The sequence below is a fragment of the Dasypus novemcinctus genome, chromosome 21 (genome assembly GCF_030445035.2).
Source record: "Dasypus novemcinctus isolate mDasNov1 chromosome 21, mDasNov1.1.hap2, whole genome shotgun sequence".
NCBI classification, from domain to species: domain Eukaryota; kingdom Metazoa; phylum Chordata; class Mammalia; order Cingulata; family Dasypodidae; genus Dasypus; species Dasypus novemcinctus.
Genome location: NC_080693.1, coordinates 35,033,284 through 35,055,553, shown reverse-complemented (window position 1 = coordinate 35,055,553; position 22,270 = coordinate 35,033,284). Strand labels below are relative to the sequence as shown.

General features: G+C 58.7%; 1 protein-coding gene across 19 annotated transcripts in view; it reads right to left on the bottom strand.

Annotated features, from left to right (window-relative positions):
• Positions 1 to 22,270, bottom strand: part of MYO18A (myosin XVIIIA) — a 95,810-nt gene that overhangs the window by 2,476 nt on the left and 71,064 nt on the right. For 7 of the 19 annotated variants that reach the window (XM_071210460.1, XM_071210461.1, XM_004454349.5 and 4 more), the window contains 19 exons: positions 22,054 to 22,182; positions 21,245 to 21,388; positions 20,762 to 20,851; positions 20,507 to 20,626; positions 20,184 to 20,295; positions 19,609 to 19,736; positions 19,155 to 19,309; positions 17,280 to 17,403; positions 16,997 to 17,197; positions 16,330 to 16,440; positions 15,695 to 15,799; positions 15,223 to 15,369; positions 14,802 to 14,915; positions 13,408 to 13,524; positions 13,123 to 13,206; positions 12,539 to 12,676; positions 10,398 to 10,583; positions 9,904 to 10,043; positions 5,965 to 6,087 (listed from right to left, as the gene is read on the bottom strand). In XM_071210460.1, coding sequence (XP_071066561.1) covers positions 5,965 to 6,087; positions 9,904 to 10,043; positions 10,398 to 10,583; positions 12,539 to 12,676; positions 13,123 to 13,206; positions 13,408 to 13,524; positions 14,802 to 14,915; positions 15,223 to 15,369; positions 15,695 to 15,799; positions 16,330 to 16,440; positions 16,997 to 17,197; positions 17,280 to 17,403; positions 19,155 to 19,309; positions 19,609 to 19,736; positions 20,184 to 20,295; positions 20,507 to 20,626; positions 20,762 to 20,851; positions 21,245 to 21,388; positions 22,054 to 22,182 — 2,468 coding nt within the window. Of the gene's footprint in view, positions 1 to 3,444; positions 4,734 to 5,964; positions 6,088 to 9,125; positions 9,171 to 9,903; positions 10,044 to 10,397; positions 10,584 to 12,538; positions 12,677 to 13,122; positions 13,207 to 13,407; positions 13,525 to 14,801; positions 14,916 to 15,222; positions 15,370 to 15,694; positions 15,800 to 16,329; positions 16,441 to 16,996; positions 17,198 to 17,279; positions 17,404 to 19,154; positions 19,310 to 19,608; positions 19,737 to 20,183; positions 20,296 to 20,506; positions 20,627 to 20,761; positions 20,852 to 21,244; positions 21,389 to 22,053; positions 22,183 to 22,270 lie in introns of all 19 variants that reach the window. The other 12 variants (XM_071210458.1, XM_071210459.1, XM_004454343.5 and 9 more) reach the window with 3 other exon arrangements.

Here is a 22,270-nt window from a genome sequence, read left to right as displayed (position 1 = left end):
AACGGGTTCCCTAAGGAAGAGCCACCTTCCTTCCACCTGGGTCAGTGAGCGAGACCAGAAGACAGGATACAGTCCCTGGGCTCCCACCCTGGGACCCCCGCCCCCTGCACTCTGCTTGTTCTTCACCATAACCCGGTGAGCGATGAGGAAGCTGGTCAGGGAGATGGAGTCTCTAGGCCCAGGTCACACAGCCAGGGAGTAAATTTGAACCTGGGACACTCAGACCTCAAAGCCTTTTTTTTGGACTGCTCCTCCACTTTGCCTCCAGATTGGGTGATCCGAGGAGAAAGCAGGACCACACGTGAATTCTCCAGCTGACCCGGGAGAGGGCCCAGGGGATTTGTAAAGACAGGCCTCTCTCTCTGGGGGAAAGGAAGAGCCTGATAGAATACATGTTCAATTATGCAAAATGGTTCAGGAGTGGGGCCGTCTAGTTAATAGTTATCGTATTTCTCATGAATGAATTACCATTTTTAAAGGAGTCAGAATAGCACGAAACACGTTTAATACAAACTAGACTGAACATAAATGAATCTTACTTCTATGGGCTAAAGGCACTGAAGGACGCTGGAGTGTCTCAGGGACAAAATTATAAAGCTCAATGATGACTGTGCAACAAAGAAAAAAAATTGGGATTATTTTAGCTTTGGGCTTGTTTGAATTCTAAATAAGTGGGAAACTGGTCTTGTTTTCATTTTTTAGATAGACTTTCTGGGCACTCACAGCTAAAGGCCTGCCGTTAGGTAAAGGAAAGGCTGGCTCCGTGGAAAGACAGTGGGGCTATTTTGTAGACAGAGGGGGTCCAGGCAGATGCCAGGGCTGGGCTCCAGATGCAAATGAAGCGGCTGCTGGAGAGCTACGGGGAGCCAGGGGCCGGGCTGACCCCGGGCGAACCTGCTGCGCCAAGGCCCGTGTGTCTTTACATGTGTGTCTTTACATTCTCTCGCTTCTTCTCCAAGTAGGGGCTGCACCCCCACCCCCACGCTCCTGTGCCTGCCAGGCAGACACTGGGTAATGACAGCCAGGTTTCAATACTATTCTATCAAGACTCTGGGAACAGCAGCAAGGTGGCTGGGGAGGTGGCATGCTCTCTGCTTCTCTACCCCTGCTCGTGGAGCCACGAGATGCCCTGTGCTTCTGCCTTGAATGGTCTTTCACTTGCCTCCCCGGCGGCTTCCCATGCCCCCAGCTGCCAGAGAGCCAAGAGCAGGCAGCCGCCCACCCTCCCCTGGGTAAGAGGCAGGGCTGGCAATTTGAACATTTTAACCAAATTGTTTAAAAAGCTTTCCTCCCCGCAAGCCAGTATCTCCGGCTCAGCGCTGTCACAAACAATTTGGTACATAAACTAATTCCCGCTGGGAGAGCCCCGGGTGGCAGCCCCCCTCCCCTCGCCCTTGCTCTGGCTGCTGCGTTCTCGTCCCCGTCGCCAGATGGGAAGCTAAGTGACCACTCTGCCCCGTGCCCCCACCCAAAGCCGGCTCACGCTGAGGGCCAGCTGGGCCCTCCCTCCCCAGGCCCTTTTCTCTCTGGCTCCGTATTTGCTGGCTGGGATCTGGCTTGGTGCCCACTCTCCCAACAGTGAATCCAGGCCTGGGAGGTGGTGGTGGATTGGGTTTCAGGACCACTCACGTTTTCCTGGAGGACAAAGGGCACTGTGCTGGTGTGGTGGAAGACACAGGCTGTCTGTAACTCTGTTCTTGCCAGTCGCAGGGTCAAGGGTGACTGTGGGCCGAGGGCATTCGGGTCTGAGGTTTATCAGTGTGGGATGGCCTGGCTAGGCCAGTGTCTCCCTCTTTGGTTGGGGATGCAGTGCTCAGATGGGCCTGGCCCTCTCTGCTTCCCAAAACTCCCTCCACTATCCACCAACTGCCTTTCTGTTCCCCCGCCCATGGGGGGCACTTAGCAGGGCTGCCCAGGAAGGCTGAGATGGTAGACAAAATATAATTATGACTCCTGTCTTTATATGGTGCTGACAGTGTCTCCCTAGTGCAACTGAGATGCTGCCTGCCCTTCCCAAAGCACCCTGCAACCATCGGCCACCCAGAGGTGTGACAGAGAAGAGCTGAGCCCAAGGGCTTGGTCTTAGAGCAGCTCAGGGCCCAAGGAACTCGGGTGGGCCATGAGCCTGGTCAGGGTTCCAGTTCTACCCCCTCCCATCCCGCTTCTCCAACCCCATCCCATCATCAACCCCAAAGAGTTGTACTTTCTTTTGCTCCATTCTTTAAAACATAACTGGCTCCTTTTGGTCTAACCCAGCAACTTCTCAGCTGTCTCTACACGGAAAGGCCCACAAGCATGCGACAGGTGTGTGTTAGTTCATGCATCTGGGAAACAAACGCCTGAGCCCCAGTGGGCTGCACTCTGGGGTCACACCCCCTGGGAAGCAACAAGCTTGCCCTGGGTGGGTACCGTGCTGAAAACAGCTTCACCTCACCAGGGTGATCCAGAATGTCAGCGCCCAGCGGGAGCACTGGCGACAATGGGATTCCAACGTGTCAGGCTTTACCTTCTTCCTGGTGGGGTATGGGCACAAAGCGCCCAACTGCTAGATCTCCCCCCCCACAGGGAGGACCGGGGGAGGCGGCAGAGCCAGGCGGGGGCTGTCACTCAGCAGCTGCTAATTTCTATTCATTAAAACTTCCTAAGAAGAGCAGAAACCAGGCGGTGCCCGTGTGTGGGCGTCAGGTGGGAGGGCCGAGCGCGAGCCAGGCATCTCCTGGGGCTGCTGTCAGGCGTGGCGCTGTGGGGGCTGCAGCCCCCTGAGCCTTGTACTCCCAGGCTTGAGATTCATGCCACGGATGGAGGTGGTTTGCAGGGGCAGGAGAGGGCTAAGCAAAAGGCCCCATAACAGCTCGTGGCCACTGATGCACCAACCCACACCTGGGGTGTCAGCTAGACCCCTTTGGGCGCCCAACCTGTCGAGTCATGGACAAAAGCTCCGAGGATGGGTGCTGCCTGGCACAAAGAGTGAACATGTCGCTCATGTGCTCTGCTTTGGGCTGCATGGAGGAGCAGTTTAAGAGCAAGATGGTTGGAGATGAACACACAGCTGTGTGACCTTGGCAAGTGACTTAACCTCTCTGAGCCTCCACTTCCTCTTCTAGAAAACAGAGCTAATCAGACCTTTGTTATGAGTTATTGTGAGGATTCAATGAACAACGTGTGGCAAGTATCAAGGACAGTACATGCCACAAGGTAAGGACTTGGTAAGTGGGAGCCGGGATTATCACCACCAGCAAGTTCAGCTGATTGGCTCAAAGCTCAGAATGACAACTAGCTTAGCTGACCCTGGTTCTCCAAGGGAGCCAGGAGACTCCCCGAAGCCATCCCTGCCTGAGAGGCAGGCCAGGCAGGGCCTGCGGTCGTGGAGGGTGGGGAGGAGGGCTCGTTAGTTCACACGGGGTGGCACACGCCATGCTGCACTCCACGCCTGGTGCCACCTACTGCGCTAGTCGCTCTCGGGCCGGTACAGGTACCGCATCATGAGGCTGTCCACCTCTTTCTTGCGCTTCTTCTCCTCCTTGCGTGACCTCCGGCGCTCCTGCCCAGGCTCCTCACTTTCCGCAGCTGGGCCCTTCTTCACGCTGGAGCGACTGTGGCCCGACACGGTGGAGCCGCTGGATGACGAGGAGGATTCCGACTCGGTCTCCGTTCTCTTTCTTCTCGATTTAGACTTCTTCTTGCTCTTTCGAGAGCGCCCCTTCTTGCGCCGCTTGTGCTCCGAGGAATCCTCTGAGCTGGAGCTGGAGCTGCTGCCGCTGCTGCTCCTCCTCCTGCTCCGGCTCTTCCGGCCGCCGCGGGACCGAGAGACGTCAGCCGCCGAGGCCGAGCGGCGGATGGCGGCCGCGCGCTCCGGGGGACCCAGCCGGGCGCTGCGCGCGCTTTGGATGCTCTTGCGGTCGTCCTCGTCAGAGTCGGGCTCCAGGCTGCTCCGCTGGAAGGGGACGGGTTTGTAGCTCAAGACCTCGCTGATGGCGGCCTCCAGGTCAGGGTCCAGGCAGGAGTGTCGGCTGGCGGGGTGGGCGCCGGGGCCGAGAGGCCCCTCCGCGGCCGAGGCCCCGCTGCGTGGCCGCGGCGGCACGGACAGGCTGCGCGCCAGCGACGGGTGGCTGTACTGCGAGGGCGCCTCGCTCCAGGCCACGCTGGCTCCGTCGTCCCACTCGTCCAGGCAGCTCCGGCCCAGGGACAGGCGGGACTCAGGGCTGGCGCGGCCCAGGCCCGAGGCCCGGCCCAGGGAAGGGCTGAGGGGCGTCGACAGGCTGTCGAGGCGCGAGGTGCTGCGGCGGGAGCTGGGCGAGCCCGAGAGCGAGAAGCTCAGGGCGGAGCGGGCCCCGTCCTCCCCGGAGCCGCGGCGCGTGGCCGAGGAGGCCCGGCTGACCGGCGCGGACACGGCCGAGGCCCGGTCCCAGCCCGAGCCCCAGCGCTTCTGCAGCCCGCGGCCGGCCCGGCTCCCGAGCGCCGAGGAGACGGCGCCGCCTTCGTCCGCCTCCTCCGACTCCCCGCCCCGGCCCGGCTCCTCCCCGGGGCCGGCGCGGGCCTTGCGCGGGGGCCTCTCGGGAGAGGCTGCCCGCTCGCTCAGGGTGGTGAAGAGCGACTCCTGGTCCCCCGCACCCCCGATGGAGTCCTTTAGGGTGAGCCGCTTCCGGTAGCTCAGGGAGCTCAGCACAGAGGCCGGCCTCTCCTCCAGCCCCCGGCCCTCCTTCCCCTCCTTCGAGAGGGCGGTGAGGGCGGTTCTGAGGGGCGGATGTGAGGCCGGCAGGAGAGAACCGCAGGGGATTAGGGGATGCAAGGAGGGGGGAGAAAGAGAGAGAGAGAGGAACAAGCGTTAAACCTAGAGAATAAAGACACAGGAGGAGGGAGGGCAAAGGAGGAGAAAACGGCAGCAGCCCTGGCAAAGTGGTAGTGAGAGCATCGGAGGAAATGAAGCAAAATAATTTGCGTCAGTGAAAATAGCTTCATGGAGAATGTCATGTAAATTAGACTATTGTTCTATTTCATCACTTTTCCCCCTCTAAAACGTTTAGTTCAATTTATTTCATTGTCAACTACCTGGAGCCTCTTGCCACCGTGTGAACGGCAGTGGGGAGGGGAAGGCAGCATTACCTGCAATAACAAAATGTTTTTGGTTGAAAAATTAAACCAATTAGAGGGGACCTCTGGGTCCTTTTGGTGAGAGGCTGGGCTTGGGGAATGGACCTCAGGGCAGTTGGGGAACAGGTGGGAACTTACTTTTCCTACCCAATCGACCTGCTCTCTTTGGGAGGGGGTGGGAAAGGGGTGCCCTGGAGGATGGGGGTCCACTCTGAGGTGTGGAGGAGAGGGGTGACAGGGAAATGGGCAGGATGGGCGGGAGCAGGGGGCCTCTTCCTGCCTGCTGCCACGCTGGCAGGGTAGGTGAGGGAGGGCAGGGGAGCCTGGACGCCAGAGGAAGCTGTCTTTCTGTAATCACAAGACTGTGACTGGGCTAGAAAAGAAGGGCACAAGTTCCCCTAGTGGATGGATGTTGGCACGAAGCATGCGGGGTGGGTGATGAAAAGATTAGAGGCAGGAGAAAATGGGAAGACAAAGAGATGTGTCTGTAGGTGTGACAGGGGAATCGGGGAGCCGTGCCTATTCTGCTGCTATTCCTATTAAGACTCAGAGATCCAGGGCTGGCCAGGCATGTGGGGTCCAGAGGCCCCTCTGCCTCATCTCAGGCTTGATCCCCAGGGCCCAAACTATCGGGTTGTTCAATATACATCTGTTGAATGAACAAGTAGGAATGAAGCTAGATGTATACCAAAACCCGGCTTGGGAAAAATAAGAGAGTGCAGACCCTAAGAAGCAACCGAGTCTCCGGTGCGTATCCCACACGCAAGGAGCACATGTGGGGAGGGGACGCAGAGGGTGCCAGGCCTGCCTCACTGCTCACCCACCCCTGGTGGCACGAGGGAGCTTGCCCCCATCTCAAGGCCACACGCTCACCTGGAACTCTTCAAGCTGCCATCATCAGAAGCTGCCTTGGAAGGTCCCTTGTTTTTTGACAACCACGACTTGACGCCGTCAACCCTGTCCTCCAGCTCCGAGTCCAGATCTGAGTCCCCCTCGCTGTAGAGATGAGGAGGAGAAAGGCAGCAGGGAGGGGAAGAGGTGGTCACCTGCTGCCCAGGAGGGAGGGCCGCCGTGGGGGTAGGGGGGCTCGGGGAGGCATGCGCACAGGGAGTCAGTCAGGGAGCAGAAAAGAGGGGTTAGATGGAGAAAACCATTCACAGGACCCTGTGCCCACTCGGCTGGCCACCACGTGACAGCCACCTAGACAGGCCTGGGGAGCCCTGAGGCACCTCCCGGGCCAGTTACATGAGGCAGGCGGCTCTTCAGATGCCCAGTCCAAAGGGAATACCAGGAGACCATCCATTCATCGCTTAGAGCTCTAGGGGTGGTTAAAAAGAGGCCCTTCAGCAGCCGGGCCCTGAGGCTGTCTCTTGTCTACCCAATCCCACAAAACCTGGCTATAGCTGCTGCCCTTTTCCATGCTGCTGATTGTCAGAGCTGGGCTCCTGGCCATGGGAAAGGAGGAGAGAAGGGTGTCATCGAGTGACTTAAGTCAGCTCGAGCCTGGAGGTCTCCTTAGCTGACCAACCTGGGCACTAGGCCATCTCCCCAACCTACGCTGGGTTTCCCTGGCCCTTAAGAAAACAGGGAAGGTAAGGAGAGGGGGCATCAGCCTCTAGAGGGATTGGAGGCAGCTTCAGGATTCAGATCACCCCAGAGATCACCAGCTGGGCCCAGAAGACACAAAACAAGGGCTCTGCCTCTCTAAGGTCCCTGCCCACCCTTCTTCGGGCAGCCACAGCCCTTGCTCCACAGTGTTTCTTGTGGCCAAGCTGGCCTTAGCTGTCTCCACTTGCAACAAAGTCCTGAGGAGTCAAATTCGGAGGCTGGAGCTTAGTGCTCTCTCACGAAGCAGCTTCTGAGTGGGAATGCTTCTAGAATTTAGCAAAATGTCTGCTCACGACGTTCCCCTGCTACAGATAGGCTAGGATTTCTCCTTGATATACATTTCCTTTCATCTGTGTCAACAGGAGCAGCTCCATTCCTGAATTATGTTCTTGAATAAATAGCCATGCAGGCACGTGTGTGTGCGCCCGCACGCTCACACACACACACACACACACACAGAGGCAACCACCAGGCTCTGCTCTGGGGACTGCAAGAGCCCGACTCGTGGGGAGGGGAATAAAGAGGCATATTTTATGGGTTTCTGTCATATACAGAATTATAACAAAGACAAGGCTGTCTGATGCCCCGGGTAAACAGGAGTTTAGGAGACTGCCCTGAAACCGCTAACGCAAGCCCCGTGCCCGTCCGAGCCCGGCAGATTTACTGTGGTGCCCGGGCTCCACGGAACGCCAATACCACCTGATTTATACACCCGTGCAAAAATCCTCCCTCTCTAGCTTCAGAGCCTGTAATTTATCACCGTCGTTCATAACCGTATTGATTGCCTTTAGAAAGGAGGTGCTGTATGCATCGCAAAATCTATGTCTACATGTTAAAAGCGTTTCTGTATAAATCTCCCTTAATACCGTGCTGTTTACTGCTTTCATTAAGGTTATGGCAATAACAACTGTATCTCTAAGTAAATCGAAACGTTATTTTTCTGCCCGCCTTAGCATGCTCGCTCGATAACTTGGAGCTGGGGCCCGGGGCTGCTGAGGAAGGAGCCACTCCACCTCTCTGCCATCAGCGGGGACCTGGCTGGAGCCACACGTGCCACGCGCCTGCATGAGTGTGTGTGCGCCCGTGCACGTGTGTCTGCAACGGTTTAGAATATGATCTTAAATGCACATTTTATCAGCCCTCAATGCTCCTCCCTCCCAAGGATGGCAGGGCTGGGCCACATGGAGGACAGACGGTCACGGGCCTGGAATATGAATTCGCCTTCTTATATTCAGGGCAGCCAGTGAGCTGAGGAGCTAGCCTGCCTGCCCTCGCCTTCCCTTTAGTTTCAAGCATCTAGAGGATGTTTGGGTTCTTTTTTCTTAAATAATCAGGCCCGTAAACAAACTCCAGGGGCAGGCTGGCTCAGGGGGCAGTTGAAATTTTAAATGGTCGGAATTAAACCTCGTGTCAAATACAATTTATGTCCAGGCTCATGTGCTATTAGTTAACTGGGAGCCGAATCGCGGGGGAACAAACAAACGGAGACAGAACGGCGGGGGATATTAATTGTGTGTGACAACTGGGCTCCAGCGGCCCTCTATCACTGTTACACACTATTACATTTATCATTAGCTCTCGCAGAGTCCTTTGCACTGCCGCCAGCCCATCCTGGCCAGGAGAGGAGGCCTGCCGGGCAAGAGAGAGTGGGGGAGGAAACCCAGTGGCACACTGGGAAAAAAAGAAAGAAAAAAGGAAAAAACAACAAACACCCTGCTGAAGAACTTGACTGAGGATCACCAGACCCGCCTGAGGGTCTGTGCATCTGCATCCCATCCAGTGTCCAGCTCCCACCCAGGAAGGAGGGAAAGAGGCGAGGGGCGGGTTTCCTGGGCTTCCTGCCACCTGACAGACGGCACCCACGCGAGATGCTGGGGGCCTCCCCTGCCCGCCGCACCCGCGGGGAGTAAGGTAAACACATCTGGCCGTGTTCCCTCCCTCCTCCACAGCAGAGCAGCCCGCGATTAGCTGCCTGAATGCTTTCTCCAAACAAGTGACTGCTAGATGCCCCTCGCCTTCTACCCTTGCCTGCCAAGGTGGTGGACCTATAAAAACAAAACGTGCCTGCCTCTCTCAGGCAGCTCAGGCTCCAGAGGATGTGGGCAAATCCAGCCCCCAACAGACTTCCTCCTCAGGGAAATGGGCCAGGGAGGAGGGGCCGGGACTCAGGAAGCTCAGGCCTTGGGTCCCACAGAAGGAGGCAGAGCTTTCCCTTCCGATGGAGCCCCCGCCCCGTGTGCTGCCCCGCCTCATCGCCTGCCCTCGGAACAGAGTCAGCGTGTTAGCGTTAGAGGCTGGCCAGGCAGGAGGGTGCCGAGGCTGTGTGTCCACATGCGCATGCAGCGGGCCCCGGGGGACGGCCCATGTTAGGGGGTGGTTAGACACCACGCGGGGAGAGGTAGAGAGCCCTGCGCTCCAGTCCTCACAGTTTATTCTTTCTTTTCTGATACTTTGTCACCATGTCCTGCAAACTGGAAACAGAAAGAAAATGGTGGGCGAGGGGGCTGGAGGAAGAAGACAGAAAAACTGAGGGGCAAGCCAAGGTGGACCCCTGAGCTGGAGCAGGAGGAAACTGTTCTGGCTGGCCGGGACATGAGCAGGGGGACGAGCGGCTGTGCTGTCCTGGGTGCACGGCCCGGGCACCTTGCCCTGCACCCCAAGGAGTAGGCTCCCTGGGCCCCCTGGATCCCGTCCTGGCCCTGATGTGGGAGGGAGACAGGTCTGGGGCTTCTCCAGGGCCTGGCCCCATTCCTGAGCTGCGGGTCTGCTGGCCAAGTGATTTCCTCTTCAGCCTGGGACTACAAATCTCTCTCTCTCTCCTCCAAACTGTTCTCTGGGTGAGTTTTATGAGAGAAAATCTCTGGCATGGTAACAAGGCACCATGGCCCTTAAATCTCTGCTCTCCCCAGAGTGGGGCAGGCGCCATCAGAACGCAGCTAAATGGGGGACTAACTCATGCTGAACAGGCTAAGGGCTGGAGAGCCAGGTCCTCAGCAGGCCTGGAGAGGGCAGGGATGGGGAGGAGGGCGGGGATGGAGTCTCACCAGGCAGCACCTGTCCCCCCTCGGCTGCTGCAGAATGGGGCCCATCCTGAGGTCTGGCAGCAAGGAGGAGGGTAGGCTGGGGGCTGGGGGACAGGGAAACCCGGGCTGCAGCTGTTCTACCTGTTTTGCCTGCAGCTGCCGCCGAGGCCCAGCCCCTTACCTGTTGATGAGGTCCTCGTTCTCATCGCTCTCCATCTCGTCCTCGATGGCGGCCTGCAGGTCCCCGATGCGCTTGAAGGCCAGCTTCAGGTCGGCTTGCAGACTCTGGTTAGCAGCCTCCAGACTTTCCAGATCCATCTCCTTGGGGAAGGGGAGGACAGCATGAGCAGGCCAGGGGGCAGGAAGGCTAGTCTCTCCTCTAGCTGCCCCAGAAACAGCCTGACACACGGTACCAGGGTCTTTTATGTTCGGGTGTTCCGGGCTCTTGGGGTCTAGCCTCACCGGGCGGAGGCCCTGGTCTACCCTGGGCTCTCTGCCCTGCCCTCAGGCTTTCTGGACTGTCCTCTTGACACACTCCGCTCCTCCCTCCAATGCGTTGCTACCTATACCCACCAGCCCAGCGGGTGAAGTCTGCACGCAGCAGCTACTCAGAGAGCTGCCAGCTGGGGCCCCACAGCAGGGCGGAGGGGCGGGGAGATCAGGGCGGGCTGTTACCAGTTCATGCTTCTTGCGGCTCGCCTCGGCCTCCTTCCTGGCGAGCTCGCCCATCTCCTCCTTGGTGTCCCGGAGCTGCCGCTGCAGCCTCTTGTTTTGCTCCTTCTCTCGGTTCTCGGCTGCAATGCGCTGGTCTCGCTCCTCCGTCAGTTTCTCCATGTTTTCCTTGAGCCGGCTGGCCAGGCTCTAGACAGGTAGGCGGGGAAGAAATACCCAGCAAGAGGCCATAAGCCAAGGCAGAGTTCTGGAGCCGGGAGGCTGGGGTTCAAGCTCTGGCTCCACCAGTTGCTGGATGCATGGGCAAATGGCCACAGCCCTTGGAGCTTTCCTGGGCTTTTCTGTAAGATGGAGAGCTAATACCTCCCTCCCCGGGGTCCTCGGAGGACTGAATAAGGTTGTGCACGTGATGGCTCTGGAAGATGAGAAGGTGTGCTCCTCGCTGTCACTACCAAGCCTGGGTGCGTGTTCCGGGTGGCGCCTGGGCCTGCCAGTACCGACACCACGTTAGGGACCTGCGTGGCAGCCAGCAGTGCTCCCTTCAGCGCCTCTGAACCCAGAAGCTCTAACGCCAGATCCTGTGCCCAGGAGAATGGCTTTAGAGAGAGCTCCCGGACGAGGAGGACCGGCAGTCATCAGATTCCAAGCAGTGTCATCCCACTAAGCCTAAGGAGTCTCACTCCAGAAACCTGAACACATTCTCCCTGCTGGCTGGGAGGGCCCTGAACATGAGATGCCTGCAGAGAAGGGCAGGAAGTGAGCAGAAGGCGCCTCTCTGCCTCTAAGATAAAGGCCCAGGCTTCACCATCTCTGTGGGCCATTTACGTTTCATGTTCTCATTCTAAACCACACTATCACCTTTCTGAGCAAAAGGGAAACTGAGGGCTAGAGCTGGGGGAAGGAGGCAGGTCTAGCAGGGGCTGTCCTGCATCCACCAGCCCGACAGCCTAGCGCCCTTAGGCCAGCATGAGCTCTCCAGGGTCTCCACTTCTTGTATGAGTGGGGTTGGGGTGGGCAGAAAATGAAGTAATGACTGTACCGTGTCTGTTACAGTACCTGGGGAACAGTGAGTGGTTAATAAACCAAAACTACCACCCAACCTCCCCTAACTCTCTCTGGTTGTCCTGAAGGCTGTGACTCCATCTTGGGAAGGTACCGCCACATCCTCTTCCCACGCCACGGTTGTTAATGCGCATCGTCTCATCACTCCTGCCCTCGTGCCTGCTCCTCATACTGAGGGGCTGATAGGAGGTGGCAGGGGGGCTCCTCAGCAATCGAGGAGGAGAACTTAAAAATAAGGCAAGAGCAGTGCAAGCCTGGAGAGGTAATCCTGCTGTCCTCTTTTCCTACCTGAGAGGGAGGGGAGAGAACATTCTGGCTTTGGGAGACTAGAAGCAAAAGGACCGAATTTAGAGTGTGGGGATTACAGCCAAGAGGAAGGAGAGATAAACAGAGAAGAAAAGAGGTGAACAAACAAGGAGAAGGGCTGAAGGAAAGAGAATGAAAAATAAAGGGCGAGAAGGAATGGGATTGGGGGAAAGGAAGAAATGGGAGGAGATGGGATTGAGGGGAGGAAAAAATACAAAGGCAGCAGAAAGAATCAGGCTATAATAGAGAAAAATGGAGAGAGAATAAGAAAAAGCAGAGACCTGCAGGGTGGGGAAGAAGTGAGGAAAGAAGGGACTGAAGAGGAAAGTGGTGGGAAAGAGAGCAGTGAGATGAGAGAACAGACTTCAACCCTTACAGGAGTGGCGCCATCCGCTGCATATTTATGACCCTGCCAGAAAGCCCAGTGAGGGGGGCGGTGGGGGAAGCCGGTGGTGGAGGAAAATATGAAGACGAAAAGCTAAGCCGCTCTGGTCCCCTGGCAGAAAGCAAGCACGGAGACAGAATGTAAAGCAGGCAGGCTCTACGGTGCCCGGAGAGCAGGCAGGCAGGGCGGAGGGAAGGCGCCCGCCCCGTCAGCTGGCCTGGCAGCTTGGCAGGGGTGGAACTACCACTTGGCTCCTCGGAGCCTGCTCCCTGCCTGGTCGGGAGGCCCCTGAGCAGCGGCCCAGGCCTGCCCAGCCCTGCAAGCATGCGTGGCTCCGGCTGCTGGGGCACCTCTGCCCTGCCGCCTGCAACCCGGGGAATTGTGGACCCACCTCCAGCCGCTTCACTTGGGTCCTTTCGAACTCCAGGCGTGTCTCCAGCTCCCGGATCTTAGCTTCCTGCCTGCTCACCAGGGACTTGTCCACCATGGACTGTTCTAGGAACTCCACCTGGCTCTGGAGGGCTTGCAGCTGGGGAAAGAGAGGCGGGGAGAAGGAACTGAGCCCAGAAAGGGAGGGGGCAGGGGAATCTGGGGCAGGCGATAGCACCATTGGGACCAGAAGGCTGAGGCAGGGAGGGACACACAGGGGAGGGTGGAAGGATGGGGCCCCAGGCCAGAAGCCTCCCCCACCTGGCCCTGCTTGGCACAGATCTTACCCTTTGGAGAGAAAGGAGAAAGCTAAGGACCAAAGAGGGAATAGAAATGTGAAATGAGGCAGCTGAAGCCAGAATGCCTGCAATGGTGATATGGCTCCAAGCCTAGCTCTTTCCACTGGTTTATGTGGCTCTAAGGATTGCTGATGGCAGAGAGAAATGCTTTCTATCTTTGGAGCTTGGGGGTTCATCCCCAGTGAATGCCTCTGCACACACGGTGACCCAGCATCCTCTCTCTACCAAGGAAGACCCCAGGACCCACCTTCTCCTGCAGCTCTTGCTTCTCCTTGTTGGCTTCTTCTAGCTGACCTTGGAGATCATTCATCTGAGCCAGGTCGCGGGAGGCCTAGGAAAGCAGCGAGTGTGTCTGGAGCAGGATCCCCCAAAACACAAAACCCAACCCACTGGACCTGGACGCCGAGTGCCAGGGCACACAGGCACCTCCCCGCAACTTCCCAAAGGAAGTGGCTATGCCGGACACCTGTGCGAAGGCCCAGAAGGATGGTGTCCCTGCAGGGTGGGGCGTGGCCCTCCTGGCCGGGGGTACCTGAGCCACGGCTGCCTTGTGCTTCTTCATCAGCTCGTTCATGTCCTCCTGGTCCTCTTCCAGCCGGTTCTGGATCTCATTCTTCTCACGCTGAAGGCGGCTCAGCTGTTCCTCCAGCTGGGTGGAGGCAAAGACGGATCAGAGGGCATCAGGCCTGGCGTGCCTTATGGCCCCAGATGGCAAGTCTGCAATAGGGCTGACACTGCGGGGATGGAGCCGGCCCAGGCCCTGGAGGAGGTCCAGGACCAGGATGCTCACAGAGCTGCCCATCCTTTGGGCTAGGAAGATGAGGGAGGGAAAGGGCTGGCGTTGCAGTACAGGCAGACCTGGGGCTTCTGGATGAAACTGCTGCTGCTTTCTGGCAGCTCTTTTGACGCTAATGAGAAGGCATGAAAGGTCTGCACAAATGGCCCGTCATCCTGGCACTACCAGCCGAGGCCCTAACCTGCATGCACTCTGCCCCCTCAGGTCCAGGGGAAGGACTCCTCAAATCTTTGAAGCTCCCCTGGCTTGGATTCTCATTTCCTCCTGGCCATCCAGCTCCTACAGCCAGTCCACTGCTGGGGGGAAGGGAAGAGACAGCCAACAGCAGCTTCAGGAAATGAATGAATCTATTAGCCTGTAATTCCAAACCAAAATGACTGTGCTGGCTCCTTCTCTGCCCCATCCATCTTGTTACCGGGCTGTGGGGAGCTGGGGAAGCCTTCGCCAAGAAATTTATTAACTCAGATTTAAATAAAATGGTAATTTTATAACAGCCTTTTTTAACACAATTAAGGAATTTGAATTACTCACCTGAAAACTGCTGAGGAGCACAAATGTCACGGGGATAAATCAAGCCCATGAGACTGGCATCCCTCAGCAGCCAGATGACGGCCCACAACCCACCCCAGCCTCCTCCCCTGCCCCATTCCTTGGCCCAAAGAGGTACCAGTGGCCGCATCCCAGTAATGACTCTGCCAGTGGATGGGCCATGGGAGAGGTGGGGAATTAAAAGGGAGGCATTAAATAAGAGCTCTAATTAGTTGCCGCTTGGGCTTGTCAGTGGGCTGGGCAGGAGAAGGGAGGGAAGCGGAGCCATCCCCTCCTCTTATCGGTGTTTCTGCTCATCTCCAGGCACCTGTTTACATCCCTCAGCTGCATTCGCTGCCTTTATTGATGGTGCTGGGGGCCTGTGGCCAAGCTCCCGCAGGCAGGTGCTTAAACACAGAGAGGCCCTTGACGGTTCCCTCTTCCCAACGGACCCCTCTCCTAGGCCCTCTGCTCTGGGTGGGGGTAGGGGTGGTGCAGGAAGGGGACCTGCTCTCCCTGCAGAAAGCCCCTGTGTGAAGGAGCCTGGCTGGGGAAGGGTCCTGCTTGGGCTTGTGCTTGTCCTGAACGCCCCGGGCCCTCACCGCTGCCTTGGCCTTGGCAATGTCGTCAATCTGCAGGTGCAGGTCTTCAATCTCCACCTCCATTGCTTTGCGTGCTTTCACGGCTGCTGCACAGGTGAACTCCGACTCCTCCAGCTGGACACAGAGCCACCCCAAACCCAGGGAGAGATGTCAGCCATTCCCTGGGTGCAGGAGGGCTGTGCAGGGGTGCCCCCCCTCTCCCCCTCTGTTCACATCAGGCCCCAAGGTGGGACTGGGGGAGCAGGTCCTGTCCACCCCACGGCTTGGCGGGGGGTCTGCCTGCTACAAATGGCTTCCCCCCCCCCCTTTCCTGTCACCTGCCTTTCCAGGGTCTCAAGAATTACTGGAGGTGGGTAGAGAGAGAAGGAAAATACAAGCTCCGCCACCCCTGAAGCCAGGGGCACCCTTCCTCTGGAGATACCTGGTTCTTCAGCTGGGCCAGCTCCCTCTTGCTGGGCGCGTTGTTCTTCAGGTGGTCCAGCATGATCTGGGCATCGGCCAGCAGGGCCTTGGTGCGCTTCAGGTCTTTCCGGAGCCGCTTCTCCGACTCAAAGTCCCGCTGGTTCACCTTGGTGGGCATTGGAAGTTGGGGCTCTTGGAGCCTCCTCCTGTCTCCCCCAAGCCCACTCTCACCCTTGCCCTCACTCTCCCTATGTGTTGTTGCCCCTAATGAGCAATGACAGAGGAAATGCCAGGACCTTGGTAGTGGCCAGTGTGAATAGGCTGGAGGTGCCAGCGGATGGTGATGACCCCCATTGTGCAGGGATGACAAGGGCCCCTTGGAGCCCAGCCTGCAGTTTCCAGCTTCCTGTCCCTTAGACGCCATCCCTGAGGTCAGATGGGGCCAGCTGCTGGCCAGGCGGCAGGCAGCAACAGTATCTCTGGTCACTCACCTGGTCGCTGAGCGCAGTGAGCTTGCTCTCCAGCTCTCGCTTCTCTCGCAACACCTTCTGCTTGTCCTCATACTCTTCCTCTAGTTGCACTTCCATTTGTTTTAACTGGAGTACCGTGGAGACAGAAACCCAGCAGTCCCTCTAGTATCAGTGCCAGGGAGTCCCCTTCCCTTCTGGTCTCCTACCCCAGGGAAGACAGTGGGGCAGGGCTGAGCATGGATGAGCCCAGCAGGCTCAGAAACTGAATCTGAAGTTCCTGGGGGTTTGAAAGTGGCCTGGAGTAGGGATGGTGGACCGTGCACAGTGGCCACCCAAGCCAGAGTCGGAGGTTTTGTTCCAGAGGGCAGCAGGCCCCGTTTGGCCAGGCTGGCTGAGCACAGATAGCACCAGGGCAGCTCAGGAGGGTGTGAGGCAGGCTGCTGCTTGGCACAGAAAGCAGGGGGCTCCTTGAGGGCCTAAGGAAACCCAACCTTCTCTATAGACTCTGAAAGAGCATATCCTAGCCAATGTCAAGATCCCAAGGGGAGATTCCCGGGGTGTATGGCTAAGGCAGGGAAATAGAAGAGCCCTTGCTTGAAAACAGCGATGGGGGACTAGGTGTATCAAGTGGGCAGGTGAGAGCCCGGATGCCTTACCTTCTTCTGACATGACTGCCGGGCCTCTTCCACCTCCTCGTCCCGACTCTCCACCTCCTTGGAATGGGTCTGTCTCATCCGCTCCATCTCCATCTCTAGACGCAGCTTGGCCTGGACGTGGTCAGGGAATGAGGCCTGGGCTCCTCTCCCAGCAGCTGCCTGCCCCCTGCCCATGTACCCTGACGGGCAGCTCTCCCCAGGCTCAGGAGCAGAGAATGTCTCCACCAGCCAGTGCCCTGGCTCCTACCTTGCTCCTGTGGTAGAGAAGCCCCAAAACCCTTACTAATGTCTGGCCCAGGCCCAGGGACAGGCGGCTGGTGCAGGGGAGCAATCCAGCAGCTTTTCTGCTTGGCTTCCAGGCTCTGGCTGCCTGAACTGAGACGGGGAGGAGGCTGATGTGCATCCTCAGCCCCTCACTACCAGAGACTGATCATGGTTTGTTACTGTGAAAGTTCCATGAAAGCTTAACTGTCTTCACATGGTGTCCGGCAAAGAGCAGGAGCTCAGCCACTGGTTTTGGTTTTTTTTCCCCAGTAGGTGAATAAATGAATGAACGACTCAGTGCCAGTGGGATCCTGCCCTCCACCAGCCCACACCCTGGGCTAGCTGTGGGGATGGTGTTGTCTCCTGGTGCTCCTTGTCCCTCGTTTGCCAAGCCCTCCAGCACCTGCTCCAGCATCTGGATGGTCCCCGCCTGCTCATCCAGCTCCTCTTCCTGATCCTTGACCTTGGCTTCCAGGTCCCGGAGCTGTTTCTTGACCTTAGCCAGAGAAGCTTCATCCTTGGACTCTTGGGAAGAAATGTCCTGGAGTTCTGCTTCCAGGGAGACAACCTTCTGGGTGAACCCTGCGATGTCCATGTCTTTTTCCTGGAAGAAAAGCGAAGCTGCGGCTGGCCTGGGGCCCAGTCTGTGGGGGGGCGGGGCGAGGACGGTGGGCAGCCCCACCCACCTCCAGCTGCTGCTTCAGGCTGAAGGCCTCGGCCAGGAGCATGTCCTTCTCTCGCTGCAGCTTCTCCCGCTGCAGCTTCTCCCGCTGGGCCTCCTCGTGCGCCTGCGACAGCTCACTATCAAACCTGTGAGGGTGCATAGTCAGGGCCGCTCAGCTGGAGAGAAGAACGCAGGCTCTCCAGCAGCCAGCAACGGCCAGGAAGTGGCACCACAGAGGGGACCGGACGCAAGCAGAGGAGGGAACTCACGCGGCTCCAACTTGGGGCCAGTGGGGAGGCGGGAGGTGACATTCAGGGGTTACAGGCCAGGCCCCGGGGGCCCTGCTGCACAATCAGGATTAGGATGGGGGGTGTTTCATCAAGGGGCCCAAGGACCCCTTTCACCACGTGGGCCTCAGAGGGACCCACAGGCTGCCTTCTGGGAAGAGGTGGGTGGACTTTCCTCAGGGGGTAGATCTCTCTACCTTTTCCATTTCAAGGGATCGGGGGAGGGCAGAGAGGGTATCCAAATGGTTGGAAACAGATGCCCCTGCCTGGTCCATCCCACTTTTCACAGCTCAATTTGGCAACTCCAAGCAGTGTTGCAGGCTCTGCCACCCCCTCTGGCACCAGCCTTTGGCCAGGCCCACCTGCCCCAGCAGCACCCGTGTCACCACCAAGACACACCACAACGCGCCAAAGCCAGCATGCCCACCGTGCCCAGCTGGCGGCATGCTTCAACAGGCACACGGTCGGGGCCTCCTCCTTCACTCCCCCCGTCCCAGCCTGCCGTTTCCTGCCCAATGACTCTAAATAAGGAGCAAACTGCTGAAATTCCTCTTAGCGCCTTCCCTGAATAGCTAATCAGATTCCTGTGGAAAATTGAACAAATTCTCCTGCCTCCTGCCCTCCACCCGTCCCCCCTACCCCAACATGGGAAAAAAAAGTAAGAAAACTCCGGGTAGCCGAAACTTAATAAGCTCCCAGCGGGAAGTGTGGCAACACAGCAACTAGGCAGAGCTGGCACTGTCATCATGGTGCTCGGGAGGGGGTGTCCCGCTAAGGTGCCAGCCTTTGGGCAAAGGGGTGGGATGAGGGTAAAGATCAGTACAAGGGGAGCGGAGAGTCACGGTGCTGGGTGAGGGTGAGCGAGGGACGGCTGGGACCTTCCTACCCCCTCGCTCCTCAAAGCAGCAGTCCAGCTGGGCAGCCGGCAGTGAGGCCAGGAGGACGCGGGGGGCCCGGGGTCACTGGAAGGACCGCGCCCTGCCACCCCCCCTTCCCAGATTGTGGGTGTGCTTCTGCTGAGAACCCCTTCTCCTGCAGAGGGGAAATGGGCTCTGCTCCTACTCCCTGGGGCACCCTGCTGTTCCCAGGATGTGTGGGTTCCTCCGTGTTGCTAATAAAGGCGTCCCATTCCCATCCCCAGCCAGGGAAATTAATTTAGATTGGATTTTTCTCCTGTGAGGGCCGCCCCCCCCTTGTGTCATTACCATAATGAGATGGAAGTGGCACGGTAGTTTAACAACATTAGTCAGGAGAGTGTGTTTGTGTAGCTGAGGCAAGTGAGAGATGGGAGGTGGGGGGGGGGCAAGGGGCAAGGACGCTGCTGTGGGGCCCTGCACGGGGCCTGGCTGATGTGCATCCTCCTAGGACAGGGGTGGCAGGCACAGCGGGCGGGGAGCACGGCTGAGAGCAGAGGCCTGAGCAGGCCTTCACTGGCTGCCTCAGCGTCAGATCCCAGCCCATTCACACTCCAGGATGAGGGGCGGGCAGGTAGGGCCCTGGCCAGATTCGGGCCTGTCTCTTTCCTCCCAGGAGGGGGAGGTAGGGAGCCCTGTCTATGGCGGTTCTGGCAGGCGCTGAGTCCTCTGAGCCCAGGGCAGGGGCCCACCCACCTCCTCTGCTTCTTCTCCAGCTCGTGGTTGCGGACCTGCTGGCCCTCCAGGTGCAGCTTGGTATCCTGCAGCTCAGCCGTCAGCCGCTGGCACTTCTTTTTGAGCTGTTGTAGAGCCCGCTGGGTCTCATCACTGTCGGCCTGCAGGTCCCCGAGCTAGGAGCCGGGGTGGGCACAGGGTCAGTCAGCAGCCACTGTGTGGCCGCAAGTGTCGGTGGAGGTGAGGAGGGGGAAGCGCGGGAGCGAGGGGACAGACCCAGGGAGGAGGGATGAAATCAGGGTCACCGGGGGACTGAAAGAAGCTCTAAGAAGAGTTTGTCCCTGGTTGTCCCCTGCTGAGGGAAGCTAACCTGCCAGCCCTTCCCTGTTCCTCCAAAGGCCCCCCCCCTTGCCTCCCGCCATTCTGAGCTCACCTCACACTGACCCCTCCCAGGCCCTCCTCCCACCAGACTCACCCGCCTCTCCAGCTGCCTCTTGTTCTGCTGCTCCACCTCCAGCTTGTCCTCAAACTCCTGCTGGAGCCGCTTCTTGGTGAAGTCCACTTCCCGCACAGCCCGCTCATACTTCAGGCGCCACTCGCCACCTGTGGCATTGGAGCAGCCAGGGGAGGACCGAGGGACTGAGAGGCCCCAAGAAGGGGCAGAGGGGAAGAAGCACGGGGCAGCAGGGAGTGGGAATGCCCCTTCTTGGCCAGAGGGACTCAGGAAGGTCACTGGAGAGATGGCTTCCTCCCAAGGCAGAAGGGGCCACTAGCCGGGAGGAGACCAGAGGGTGTGACATGGCCACACATGCTGCCCGCTCCTTGGGGATGGCCAAGACCTTGGCCTTCAGACACTGTCACCATCATCATTGTCACAGCCCTCCATGACACTCCCCGGCATTAACAGGCACCCCTACTTTCTCGTCAGCTTTATTCTAGCCCGACGCAGGGGAGAGGCCTGGAGAAGGGTCGGTTACCCAGGGGCGGACCTGAGCCCTGGACATGAAGCCTTGCACTCGGGTCCCTGTGCGCTCCCCAGCTCAGACCCACCTGTGTCATCATCGTCCACTTCCCCGTTGAGCTCTGCTGCCCGGATGAGCCGGGCCTCCATCACCTCCATCTCCATCACCTCCATTTGCTTCTTCAGTGCATCGTACTGCGTCTGCAGAAGAGGGTGCGAGTCAGCAGTGGAGCAGCCGCGTGCCGTCCCCCCTCACTCAGCACCACCCAGACTGGGGCCACGTGCTTACTGCGGGCACGCAAGGGGCTGGGCTAGGTGGTCAAGAGGCCAACTGTCTTCCTGGGGAGGCAGGCGGGCACTAGGGTGTGGGAGCCCCCAAACCCGGCCACCCTCACCCCAGGCCTGCCCTCACCTGCAGCTCCTTCATCTCCTTCTGGGCTCGGAGCCTCTCTGCTGTCTCTGCATCCAGCAGCTGGGAGGCGGACTCTCCTGTGTTACGTTCATCTGTCAGCTCCGATGTCAGCTCTGAGATCTGGGGTGGGGGGAGGGAGGCACCAGAGGCTGAAGTGCCTGTTACACTCAGCCAGAAACTCCAGTGGGGGGACCTCAGTGGCTCGGGCCACCCTGCAGAGGTGGGCCAGGCTGTCTAGGGCCAGGAGTCACTCACCCGGGTCTCCAGCCGGTCACTGTTGAGCCGCAGCTCATTCCGTTCCTTTTCCACCTTCTCAAGTTTGCTCCGCAGCTGCTGGATCTCCTCCTAGGGCAAAGCAAACAGGACAAAGTGAACTGCAAGTGTTTAGGGCATACCTGTCTCCACAGCGGTGGGCCCTAGATCTGCACCCATGGGGTGAACAAAGCAGGTGAGGCTCAGGCCAGGACCCAAGGAGGGAGCCACGCCCCCACAGGGGTGCCCACTACTCCCCAAGGGCTCCTCTCCCTAGATGGTATTCCCAGAGGCTTCCCAGGGGCTCAGCCAGCATGCCAGAGGGAAGCCTTCTGTTCCAGGGGCACAGTTCAAGGAGACCCACCCTCTGGACCAAATGAGGGAGCACTTAGGAGCCCAAGGCAAGCCAGCAAGGCTGCTGTGCACATGGATGAACCACAGCCTCTTCCCTCCGGGTTCCTCGCCCCTTCCCAGGCTGCCACATACGTCTTTGTTCCGGATCTGCTCCTCTGACAGCTGCACCTCGATAAGGGGCCTCACAGTGGTAAAGAGCTTCCACCAAGCCCAGTCCTTCACCCCTTTGTTCTTCTTGATGTTCTTCTGCACACAGCGAATGGCCAGGTCCTGGATCTGCAGGCGGGAGAGGTGGGGTGGGACGCACAGCAGGGTCAGCCCCCCTGGGCTTGGGGCAGCTGCCCCTGGCCAAGCCCAGCGAGGAGCCTCCCTGCCACCAGCACCGCCACTGGGGCTGCTCCGCTGGCCACCTGACTCCAAGTCAAAGGCCACCCCTTGCCCCCTGGCTTGCCTCCATCCCTCAGAGAGTGGGCGGCAGAGAGCCTGGCCCTGTGAGCACTGCACTGGGCACTACCTGCTCTGCAGCCATTAGGAATAATTTCATCTGCTTTATTTGCTGCCTGATTATTTCCAGCACCCTGGCCTAGATGTGCTATAAAACCTAATCTTGCTGAAACACAAGAGGCGGCAGTGCTGGCTGTTTTATGGACTTGCTAATAAGAAAAGGAGTCGCTGACACAGCTCCTTAATCTTCATGGAGCAGCTGATGATCCAGAGCCCACCTTTGCCTGGGCCCTGCTTCCCCCAGCCCCCCTTGCCCCCCATGGCCCCACCCCTGGGACGGGCAGCACACTCACTGGCCCCGAGGGTCCAGGGCATGCTGCCCCTGGGAGGACCCTGTCTCTTCCTCCCTAGCCAGTGAGAACCCACAGCCCCAACCAAGACCTCAGCTATGCTCCTCTAGGTTGGGGAGTGGGAGGTGGGTGCCCCCCAAGCAACACCTTTCTCTTCTTGAAGTGCTGGCGGGCGAGGTAGCCCCTGCAGGCCGCCTGGAACAGGGTTAGGTGCCTGCTGGTTTGTTCGTCTCGCTGTTCCTCCAGACGCGCCAACGTGCCCGCCCTGAAGAACACCTGCGGAAGAGCAGGCCAGGTGAGGGCAGGAGTCTGGCCCTGGTCAGCCCAGAGGAGGGGGAGGGGGGCCGGAGCTAGCGGGGATCAG